At 42.8% G+C, this 12130-nt stretch overlaps 1 protein-coding gene across 2 annotated transcripts in view; it reads right to left on the bottom strand.

Moving 5' to 3' along the window:
- Positions 1 to 12130, bottom strand: part of NCAPH (non-SMC condensin I complex subunit H) — a 33348-nt gene that overhangs the window by 4956 nt on the left and 16262 nt on the right. The window contains exons 9-15 of one of the 2 annotated variants that reach the window (XM_049652207.1): positions 11830 to 12035; positions 7991 to 8139; positions 7533 to 7639; positions 6544 to 6666; positions 3620 to 3730; positions 2246 to 2422; positions 1468 to 1581 (exon numbers count right to left, since the gene is read on the bottom strand). In XM_049652207.1, coding sequence (XP_049508164.1) covers positions 1468 to 1581; positions 2246 to 2422; positions 3620 to 3730; positions 6544 to 6666; positions 7533 to 7639; positions 7991 to 8139; positions 11830 to 12035 — 987 coding nt within the window. Of the gene's footprint in view, positions 1 to 1467; positions 1582 to 2239; positions 2423 to 3619; positions 3731 to 6543; positions 6667 to 7532; positions 7640 to 7990; positions 8140 to 11829; positions 12036 to 12130 lie in introns of both variants that reach the window. The other variant, XM_049652206.1, reaches the window with a different exon arrangement.

Genomic DNA, 12130 nt, shown 5'->3' on the forward strand with positions numbered 1-12130 from the left:
GATCAAGCCCCACATCGGGCTCTGTGCTGAGCATGGAGCCTGCTTAAGATATTCCCTCCCTCCCTCCCTCTCTCTCTCCTTCTCCCTCCTACCCCCCACCCCCCCTCCCTGGTCGCGTGCTGTCTCTCTAAAAATAAAATAAATCTTTAGGGGTGTCTGGGTAGCTCAATCAGTTAAGCATCCGACTTTGGCTCAGGTCATGATCTCTGTGAGTTCCAGCCCCGCAGCAGGCTCTGTGCTGACAGTTCACAGCCTGGAGCCTGCTTCTGTGTGTGTCTCTCTCCCTGCCCCTTCCCAGCTTGTGCTCTGTCTTCCTCTTTCAAAAATAAATAAACGCTTAAAAACAAACAAACAAACCTTTAAAAAATAAATAAATCTTCAAAATAAATATATAAATAAATAAACTCAAAGTTTACGTAGAACCCCTTTCCTACTTTTTTTATTTTTAATTTTTTAAGATGTTTTATTATTTATTTTTGAGAGAGAGACAGAGACAGAGTGTGAGCGGACACACTCTGAGAGAGAAAGAGGGAGACACAGAATCTAAAGCAGGCTCTGGTCACTGAGCTGTCATCACAGAGCCTGACGCGGGGCTCAAACTCATAAGCTGTGAGATCATAACCTGAGCCAAAGTCGGACACTTAACTGACTGAGCTACCCAGGCACCCCACCCCTTTTCTACTTTGTAAAAAGCGCATTTCCCTTACATTTGCATCCTATTCAGTTTTAGGCATATGATTGGAGCCTTAGCTGATATGTAGGACTACACAACTCAGGGTCCTCAGTCAAAGCATGATTTTCACTTCTCAGCCAACAGGAGAAGGTATAGGAGAACGGGTTGGGTTTGGAAAGCTCAGAACATTGCCTGAGCATTAGCGGTCCAATAGAGAGGATGGAAGGATTCTGGTTAACTGAAAGTTCCATTTAGTTGGAAAGAGTCAGTCAAGGTTTCACCTTGTTCTGAAGGAGAAAGAGACAATTTGACAAAATTGTTTTTTACTATTTTCCTACTTTGATTATATTTCCCAAATCAAGAAGTATTAGATCAAAGGGCTTAAACATTTTATGGCACCTGAGATGTTAGAATTTGCTTTCCAAAAGGGTCATTTATCAACTTAAATTGCACCAGCAGTGAGTAAATGCTCCAAGCTTTTCCTCAACTCTGTACTGAAAAAATTGTTTAACTGCTAAAGTTGCTATTTTAAAGGAGCCTAAAATGCTTTCATCTGTATTTTTTGATTACCAGCAAGGCTGAATAATGTCACGTGCACTAGTTTACCATCTGCATCGCCTTTCGTGTGACTTGCGTGTTCATATACTTGGTTCATTTCTCTTTCGGAGGTGTGAAGTTTCTTTGTATTTCTGAATGAATGCTTTCTGAATTCACGCCACTGATCTTAGAGCCTTAACCATGAGCTATTCCCCTCCCACATGCCGGGCACCTAGAGAGTAAGCAGAACATGTTACCTCCGCGTCTGCATGCTTGGAGAACTCTGTCAGCAAACTCCACATGCTTTGCTTCAACTTCTTCATGTCCATCTTTTTGGCAGTCTTGGCATAATGGATTTCAACTTTATTTACCTGCAATAGATATATAACCAAGTAAAACTAAGTAAAATAAAAAAAAACATTTACCATCAACCCCTTGTAAAATCAAAAGTCTGGAGTTCAAATAAAGAATCTAGTTTGGTTTAATCCAAGGAGTTCTAGAACTTCCTTTGGATATACCAAAATAGAGTCCCTTCCTTTAATCTAATTTCTTGTTGATCAAGTATAATTTACATTAAGACTAACCTGGAATCCCAGTGTAAGAGACATAGGTCAATCAAATATATATGAAATCACCAAGCCTGTCACTTGGTACGGGACAGATGCTTAATGCATGATAATTTAATACAAATTGAATCTGGCCAAGATTTTCCAGAGACAAATAGCTAGCCTCACGCAATCAGCACAGAAACCGATTTTCCCTGCCTGTAGCCTTCATTCACATACTTTACCACTTTGCCCCTAGTTATATGGTTTATCACAATCTCTGGAGAGATGACTAATTCTACACATACTTAATTAGCATCAGCTCATTCCCAACACAGCCCTACTTAAGAGTCAGCCACTTAAAGAGCAACGACTTAAAATAGAGGGGGAAAAAAAAAAAAAATCAAGCCCAGACCAATATGACTCTCATATAGGAGGCAAATTAAATAGATCTCAGGCAAACAATATAATTCTCGGCTTTCACCTCTACCTTCTGAGGTTCAGCTACCAGATTCGACTCCCCATAAGTGGTGATGTCCAATCCTTGGACTTCAGGGATATCATCATCCTCTTGTGTTGTTTTAGGTGGATGGCAAGATGTAAGGTCAAAGGTCCCAACTGGTCCCACAAATAAATCATCCGACTCTTCATAATCACTGTCAGCAGCCTGGGAAAGAAAACAGTTCTTCAAGTTTGGCAGAAGCTGTCTGAGAGGCTTAGAAGTATCCTTGAAAAAGACTGTATTTACACATCAAGAGCAGAGCACCTGAGAATTCATTGTGTGAGTCAACCCTACGATGGACTTCTAGGTGCCTCTACTTATCTTCCTGTTATACATAAACCCTAAGAGGAAAGCTAGCTGTTAACTAAGACCTCTAGAGCAAGTTAAAAGGAATTCAATAATCACAACTGCCAGTATCACCTTTGGCTTCAGGCCAACTTAAGATTTCATTTTATAGAAAGCATTCTTGAAACACTGGAGATCTGACCCACATCCCTCACCCAATGTGAGCACAAGAGTCACCAGGGATCTCCAGCCGGCCACAGGATTCCTGTCCGGGAGCCATGAAAAATTCATTTTTGGACCAAGGCCAGCAGGGATGGATCAGATCTCTGGGCTGGGACCCAGGACTTGTTTTTAGCAGTGATTCTTTTTTAGGGTGATTCTTAAACACCCGGAAAGTTTGAGAAGCACTCAAGAGGTCTGGATTTTCACTAAAATGTAACAACGCAATTCTCCATGTAAGATGGTAAGGTGAACAAACTATTCTGCAGTTCTTGTCCCTCTCCCTACAGGGACACAGATGAGGCCTAATATTTTCCCCCTTTCTGTTATTTACATTTGCTATCTCATTAGTGGACTCACAGTAGGAATACTGAGATTATTTAGCCTAAACCTAGATCTAAATTTAGGGAGTAGCTTGTATAAGTTTGCAATGTAAGAACCAAAATCAGAGCTAGAAGCCTAGTCTCCTGAATCTTACCCCATAGACTTTTTGCCTATCAGATCACACCATCTTCACATGTCTATGTGCTCTGTCTCCCTAGCCGAAATACTAGCTCCTCAGAGCAGGAAGAGTATTTTCTTTTGAAATCTCAAAATAACCAAGATAAGTGCTTTGCACAGGCTAAAGATATTGACTGGTTTATTGGAGTATGATCATTCGCTTTCCACATGTAGGACTGGCGGCAAAGCAGGCCAAGGTTTTGGCTGTTTCCTCACCTTTGCTCATTCCCTGATGCCTGGGGCAGGGCAGGCAGCCACAAACTCCTCACCTGATTTAGAATTTCCTGCAGCTTTCCACCATATAGGAAAGAAGGCTCTTCCGCTTAGAAGAGAGGACAGAGCTCTTCTCTCCTTTACCTGTAATCCAGGGCAAAAGTTGGAGGTGTCGTTAGGGTTGTTGTAATCATAGTCTCCAATTTCTTCATAATGTTCAGTTCCTGCCCTTTGGCCTTGGGCCATCTTAAGTAACTAGAATGAAGGAAAGAATAACAGTAGAAAGCAATTTCTAGGAAAGCATCTCTAAACTAAGATGGACAATAACCTTAGTTCTTATGATCAATCTCCTAGAATTATAGAATTTTAGGGGTGTCTGGGTGGCTTAGCCGGTTAAGCGTCTGACTTCAGCTCAGGTCATGATCTCACGGTTCGTGAGTTTGAGCCCCACGTCGGGCTCTGTGCTGACAGCCCAGAGCCTGGATGGAACTTGCTTCAGGTTCTGTGTCTCCCTCTCTCTCTGCCCCTTCCCTGTTCACACTCTGTCTCTCTCTATCTCTCAACAATAAAAATGTTAAAAAAGGGGCTCCTGGGTGGTTCAGTCGGTTAAGTGGCCGACTTCGGCTCAGGTCATGATCTCGCGGTCCGTGAGTTCGAGCCCCGCGTCGGGCTCTGTGCTGACAGCTCAGAGCCTGGAGCCTGTTTCGGATTCTGTGTCTCCCTCTCTCTGCCCCTCCCCTGTTCATGCTCTGTCTCTGTCTCAAAAATAAATAAACGTTAAAAAAAAAAAATTAAAAAATATGTTAAAAAAAATAGAATTATAGAATTTTAGAGTTCTAAGGGCCCTGAAAAGTCATCTTAATTCTGACTTCAACTGCACAGCTCCGTTCTAGACCAAGCCCTGGGGTAGCAGGGCTTGGAGACTCCATCCAACCCAAATAAACCAGAGAGCTAGTGTGCAATTACGTCTGTGCACAACTTTATTGGAAAGGGTTTCTTCATTAAAAACAAAACTGCCTAAAGCTATATGAAACGAAGTCAACTTGGTTGCCGCTCGAGCAATTCTGAGAAAACCCATTCACAATTTTAATTCACAGGCAGCCTGTCTCATTTCTGGGACAATCATAAGAAGAAACATTCAGCTTTTTTCCTTGTTGTTACACACAGGGTCCTTGTTCTGTCTTCCAGAGCCTCAGAGAACAAGTCTGCCTCCTCCTTTGGGAATGCCTGTGACCACAGCCCTTCAGATATTTGCTGATCTTTAGACCAGTGATTTTTGCCTGAGGGGTTTCTTTGGGGAGAAGGACATGAGGCTGAAGGTATGTAGTTTACAAAGCATACTGAATATTTTAATACAACTCTATACCCAAAAGCAGCCAAAAAAAACCCTTCACAATGTTTTTATAATACAAATCCAAAAATAATATTCAACAATAGGTATTTATTGTCTACTTTCTTCCACTGTTCCTCCTATAACACTATTTCTAAATCCCTCTCCATTTAGGATACTCTCCTCGAGGCACACTCTAAATTGTCCATAGTCTACAAAAAGTGTTTCAGGAAGGGAACATGACAGCGGTTGCTATTAGAATCCCCTTGCAAGATATTAAACTGGATGGGTGGTTGATCTGTATAGTCTCTAACCAAATAGTGCTTATTAATCCAGCATCTAATTTCCAGGGTTTCCAGAGCTTAACAGTCATTTTCCCAGTGTAACTCTGCTGGGAAGGTCAGGGATCTCCAGCTCCTACTGCCTGGCTGCCATACCACACACAGTGAATTTGTTCCTATGGACAATCAGAAGCAAAAGTTCTTTCTCTATAAGAGACAATCATAAAACAAAAAACAAAAACAAAAAACCACCCCCTGGAATGCAATGTCTCAATGACTTTGTTCTACCACCTTAACATCTGAATACGTAAATTCCCACCGAAGGCCACAATCTTCAAATGTTCACAATAAGGGCTTGAGGGAAAAGGGGGTGGCTTGTGGCCACAGAGAGCAGCTCCAGGCTGGGCAAGGTTTGAGAAGTGTCCTACCATCCTGCTCTTCCGCCACAGGGTTCCATTTTCTGATCAGAACGAGGGTACTAGCATCTTACCAATACTGACCATAGCCATACTTTCTCGTACTGCGGTTTTGTATCTCTTTCTGCACTTTTAAGAGTATTTCTATTAAGTAAACAGTGTTGATTAAAAAGGAAAGTAAATTACTGTTGGTTTATAAAAACACAATGTGAGATATCAGTGATTTGGGGGAGCTGTATACATATCATTACAGTCTTGTACAGAAACAGGCAAAATAAGGAAGAGGAAACTGAAGACGGTTTGTGTATATGACGCCACAAGACTAGAACCACCAGGAATGCAAATGAACGGGGGTCTAGATAAATGAAAGCTAGCTTGAACCACTGACTGGTTACCCTGGCAACAGTGACATGCGCTTGCTACCAGCATCACCAGAAGAACCACAGGCAGATGAAGCAAGCGGCGACTAGGTACAGCACCAAGTGGTCTGGAGTGCTCATCTTAACAGAGGAGCCAGGAAGGTTGCGCAGCACTGGAGAACTCCCTGAGGACTGCACAGTCAGACACCGGCACCTACATCACCCCTCATGTCACAGTCTACACCCCGTCCACACCCTGACCATGAGGAAGGCCACTTGGGCGGGGAACAGCATCTGCCTAGTGAATCCACCACCTCAACGAGAAAGTAGAGAATCAAGCAATAACTAACATCTTGTAAGAACCTCAACAAAAGATTGTTTATCGCCCTAGCATTTCAGCGTGTAGGGCTCAGTGTCCATCCGGAGGTCTAACCAACTGATGTATTTCAAATCTTTGGTGTGCATCTATCCCATAAGCTTTCCCTTTAGCTCTGCTATACCCACTGTGTCTTCCAGTAACTGCCCTGGGCTAACACACATCTCTCCTCTCGCTCTCTCCTTTTCCTTAAAGGCACTGTCTGACAGTCACACTACCCATCATTCGATACCTCTGATGCTATCAGCAGGTTAGACAACAGCAGCAGCCTGAACGAACCAAGGAACAGTCTTATCCTGGTCTTACCCTGGTTCCTGGTTTGAGATGCAGCTGGACAAGATTATCAGTCTCATAGAGGAAATCCGTAGGAAGAGTGGTAGCTCTCCAATTCTGATTCTCCAAAGTGGATTTGGTCAGAATAGTAGCAGCCTATTAAAAAAAAAAAAGTTTTTAGGCATCTTTAATAAGAATGTTCTAAACATACATATATATATATATATATATGTATATATATATATATATATATTTTTTTTTTTTTTTTAAGGAGCTTGGAAAGGATTTGGGCAGCACTAGTCTACTGTCAGAATTCCCAGTTCCATGTGAAAGAGTGATTTTGCTAGACATTATTCCTATTCTAAACCTGATTCTATCTGCCACTGAGTTCGGGTTTTTTTCTCAATTCCTCTAGAGACTGAGGGAGAATGAAACCATCTATTTACTCTAAAACTTATATTTGTAATTAATTGTTTAAAAAATCACATCTGTGGGGCATCTGGGTGGCTGTTGGTTAAGCGTCCAACTCTTGATTTCGGCTCAAGTCAGGATGTCGCCATTTTGAGTTTGAGTCCTGCATTGGGCTTCATGATGACAGCACAGAGTCTGCTTGGGATTCTCTCTCTCCTTCTCTCTCTCTCTCTCTGCTCTTCTCTTGCTCACATACACTCGTGCTCTCTCCCTCTCTCAAAATAATAAATAAACTTAAAACAAAAATCACATCTAGGGGTGCCTGGGTGGCTCAGTTGGTTGAGTGTCTGACTTCAGCTCAGGCCATGATCTCACAGCCCATGAGTTCAAGCCCCACGTCGGGCTCTGTGCTGACAGCTCAGAGCTGGAGCCTGCTCTGGATTCTGTGTCTCCCTCTCTCTCTGCTCCTAACCCACTCGCATTCTGTTTCTGTCTCTCTCAAAATAAATAAATACTAAAAAAAAAAAAAAAAAAAAAATCACATCTGAAAAGAAAGAAGAGTAAAAAGAGTAATTTAAGAAAGCACATATGCTAATAAATCTAGCACAAACCTTTGTTTTTCGAAAATATATGTCAAAGTCAATATCATCATCAAAGTCAATTTCAAAATCTTTCTTTGTATTCTTCTTTTTGTTTTCTGATTTGGAGGCAGCATCATCTGCAGAAATGAACACAGACATCAATACCGTTCACCTCTGTGGACAATATTTACCCATTCTGCAGGATCCTTATCAATGGCAAAATACCATTTTTATCTGAACAACATAATGGCATTAGGAAAGGCAAACCACATACCTATTTCATCAACTGGTAATTTGTGGTCTTGCTAACAAAACACAATAAAAAATATGCTAATTAATCCCTTCCATTCAAAGATAGAATGCAAAACATAAAACGCTGGCAAGCCCTTCAGAGTTCTAGAGTCCTGCCTTGTAAGCTTGTGGTCATTCCCACACATGCTGGATGGTCACTGACACTACGTGTTCAAGTTCCATCTAGAAGTACATACGTTTGAGTCGGGGTCTAAAGCGCCAGTGATCCGGGCCAGCCCACATCGACATGGTACGGGGACTAAAATAGGAATATTCTCCAGGTTTCATGGACAGAAGGGGGCACATGGTCCTAATGTCTCCATCCCCAAGGGGAATCATTTCTTCCCTGTAACACACATGAAATCACATTTTTACATGTACAACCACATACATGTCAATATATATAACACAATCATGCATTTACACGTAAAGCAGCATGTGAGGCAACTGAAGACTACCTACTCAGCTTTCACAGATGGGCAGGATTTCTAAGAGTTAGTTCAATATAAATACTTCATCGTTAAAAATCCTTTAGTTCTTACTTAGTCAAAGCGCTTTTGCTTCTCTTAATTTTATAACAATATGATCATAGCTATACAAAGAGGTTTTAAAGTGCTTCATAAAATGCAAGTTTACCCACTTGAGAGACAAGAAAAGTGGCAGAGAGAAAGTTGGACTGCACAGTTAATAAAATGCCAGAGCTGGGAGTTGGACACAATTCTCTGAATCAGCTTCAAGATCTTTCCATATGGAAGATTTCCCACCACACAAGATGATAATCGCTCTCTCATTCTTTCTTCACCATCCTTCCAAAAGTGAGGGCTCCAATAACACTAGTGTAATGTCTACCAAAAGTGAAACAGATATTATTCTAATTTGTCCCCCAAATGATCGGGGTGGGGAGGGGCACTTGTAATCCGTTAAGCCATCTTAGCTTTGTTCTTTGCTGTGTGTGAAGTCTAACTGGCCAGTCCAGCATGGCAGTTTTCGGTTGATTTTTCAACCTTTCTACAAAGTACTAGTATGTGCGAGGTAGCTTTCTCCTAAAGGCCCCTGACACATCAGAAAGTATGTTAGTGCTGCTATACTGCCCTCTAAAGGTAAAGGTAACAAGGGAACTTCAGGCACCAAGGGGTTTTTCATCCATACTGTGCGATCCATACACACAAATCCTCTTTACATCAAACCTTATGGAATAAGGTTAAAAAGTTTTAACAGGGGACTTCACCTGTATCTACAGAATATTTATTTAAGAACTAGGAAACTGGATTTGTATAATTATTGTGCAATTAAAACTTAATTTTAAAAATAAGAATATGCTCAAAAAAATTCACATTTCCAGTCTGTAGAACGCCCATGTTACTGATAACAACTGTACTACACTGTGAGCTCCGGAGGGAGAAAGACGATGCCTTCAGTAGAATCTCTGCTCAATTCTCACAGATACTGTTCTGTTTTGGCAGTCATGCTGGGAATTTATTGGGAACTTATAGGCAAAGCTGTAAAGAGCTTGGCCCCCATCCCCTGAGAATCTGTGGGCCAGGGCAGGGCTAAGGCCCTTGAGGCTTGAACTCTAGCCATTTTATCTTACGATACACAATACTATGTGGCAGGCACCCTACTGGTCCTAAGTACCTGACTCAACAACCAACCTACTTCATGGTGTATCCAGTTTTCAAGGCCTACCCCCCACCCCCATCAAGCTTCTCTAATCCCCTCTGGGGGAACTATTTCTTTTACCTGCTCCCCCACCGCAGGGCTCCTCCTTCAATTCAGCACCAGTTCAGCACATCACACTTTAACCTGCAGGGTAAAGGTCTCCTCCCAGTTGGCTTCTAGCACATCACCCGGCACTTAGCAAAATGCTTCATTCTTACATGCATGGAGCAGGCTGTGGTGGGCCCTGGAGTATAGACTAGGTCTGTAACCACAGCAAGCACCTGTACACAGAGAGATTGGCTAGAGCACACGTGGCCCACTGCTGCAGGAAGAGGGAATGCGCCCAAGATGCTGCTGGACATACAACACTTCTGTCAGGCCCGGCCTCGTTAACAGATGATGTGCACAGTTGTCCAAGTGTTGCCATCCAGGGACCAATAACATGGGGCATCCTACAGAACACTGGAATTTATAATTCAGCACTGCCATAACCCACCTTGAGCTAGAGAAGCCCTTAAAGACCTTTTAGTCCAGTACAGTGTTGTCATCACGGGTGCACAGTACAATCACCCAGGAAAAGTTTGGGAAATGTGACGAAGAGCCTGGCTTCAGGGACTCTCAGTGAAATGCTCTGGGGGGGAGCCTACTATCCAAAGTTCATTACATGCAGCCAGAATTGGCCAAAGGTGCTGAGTGATACCCAGCTCCATCCCAGTATTTAACTTCTCTGAGCCTGTTCCCCCATCTGTGAAGTGGGGATAACAGGACTTAATGATAAGGTTGTTGTAAGGCTTAAGAAATGACCTTTTCTGCACTACGTAAATTATGGGAGGCAATGCAGGTAAGGCACCTGGCATGGGTCTGGCACAAAGCCAGAATAATATAGCACTCATGAGCTCAGACATTATTATCTAGTCCAAACCCTTCATTTTATGGATGAGAACACAAGACCCTAAAAGGTGATGCCACTTGCCTCTGCCCCACATCTCACATCTATCAATGACAGAGTCAAGTCTGTGCAGTTTAAATATTTACTGAGCTCTCGGGAAAGAACAGCACCAGGCCAAGGATAGGGATTTCAAGATGGACAAAACCTTAGGCTAGAACCTAAGCCCCCTGGCCCTAATGCACTCAGTAGGATGGACTCTACGATTTCATTCTGTTTGAAACTGGAGAGAAATGGAGACATTTATTCAAAATAACAAAATGGAAGTAACTAAAGCCCTTTGTTACCATCAATTCCTCAGATGCCAGGAAAAGTAACAGTTGTTCTCTGACATTTGAAAATGATATTAAAAGAGCTAATCCCACCAACCTGCCTACCATTTCTCACTTTGTAGAAGACAGGATGGGAACGGGGACAAGACTGCAAGTATACTAACAGTACAAACCAGGAGAAGAAAGGACGGTGCCAAAGGTCTTAGATAGTAGTTTTGCCTTGAGGTGCTAAATGTTTAGCCCATCACTATCTACTCCGATTTGAAGAGACATTATCAATCAAATCATTTTCCACATAAGCAGACAAATTATACGGGACAACTTCTAAGGTTTCACCCCATAGCACACCAGCTTAGCTGTCCCCAGTCACAGGCACACAAAACTGCTGTAGGCACAGGGACTGTTCGTTTGTAGTCTTATGGAATCTCCCACACCCAAGCCTATTCATGACCTTTAGAGGCCCTTGGTACTACGTGATTATGATGCTTCCAAGCCATATTCAAAATTAAAACAATACTAATCTCTTCAGTACGTATAAAAAGGCCCAGAAAGCTCTGATTTTCTTCTATGCCTACTAGAGTAATAAAAAATTTAAATTACTACAGGCTAATTCCTCCTGCCCAATATGCTCAGTTTTATTTGCTTATTTAGTTTCCCCTGCTTTGCTTATTCCTGGTCTGCCTATCTGGTAACTGAACACTGCCCAGCCCCCCTTCTTTGCTTGACCCTGAAGAGGCAGGGGCCACTGTTTCTGTAAGCAGCACATAAGCCTGTTTGTGTCTATAACTGACATGCAGTGATGTAGCCAAAAGCCAGACTATGCGTCATGTGTAGAAAGAAAGCACACTCTGTGCTACCAAAACACGTAACAAGAGCCACCACTGAAGTAGCTCCTGTATCCCGGGTACTTTTTTCCAGCACTTTACATATTTTAGTTCTATCCTTACAAACTCCCACAGTGTCAATTTTATAACCACTAAGTTGCTGAGCCAAATTCACAGGCAGGTGTGATTCCGTGAGTCAGAACGGCTCAGCCTGTGTGGACTACATGGCCAGCACGCCAGCCTAGCCAGTCTCAGAGATGAAATTCGACTGTCTCAACAGGGAAAGAACAAATGGAAAACTCCGCTGGGAACATCTGTGGCCCTAAGAGCCTTACGGGCAGCTATGAGTGTGGCAGGGTTCCTTCCAGCTCCTGAACTCAGCGTTGTCCCCAGCCATGCTGTGTTCAGGCTCATCGTTCGCATCAAAGTCGTCCTCCATGGGCCCATCAGGAAAATCCCCGAAGCCATCCTCCTCTACCTCGGCGTTGATGTCAAACACCTGTTCGTTTTTCTTGAACTTGTCTACCAGGGCAGACACGGACTGGAGAGGACAAAGAGAGGGTTCTCTAGTACTCCCCATTCCCACGGCCACCCCAGCCACCGCTGGAGGAACAGACTCCTTTCTCATCCCAAAAT

This window comes from Panthera uncia (genome assembly GCF_023721935.1).
Source record: "Panthera uncia isolate 11264 chromosome A3 unlocalized genomic scaffold, Puncia_PCG_1.0 HiC_scaffold_12, whole genome shotgun sequence".
Lineage (NCBI taxonomy): Eukaryota > Metazoa > Chordata > Mammalia > Carnivora > Felidae > Panthera > Panthera uncia.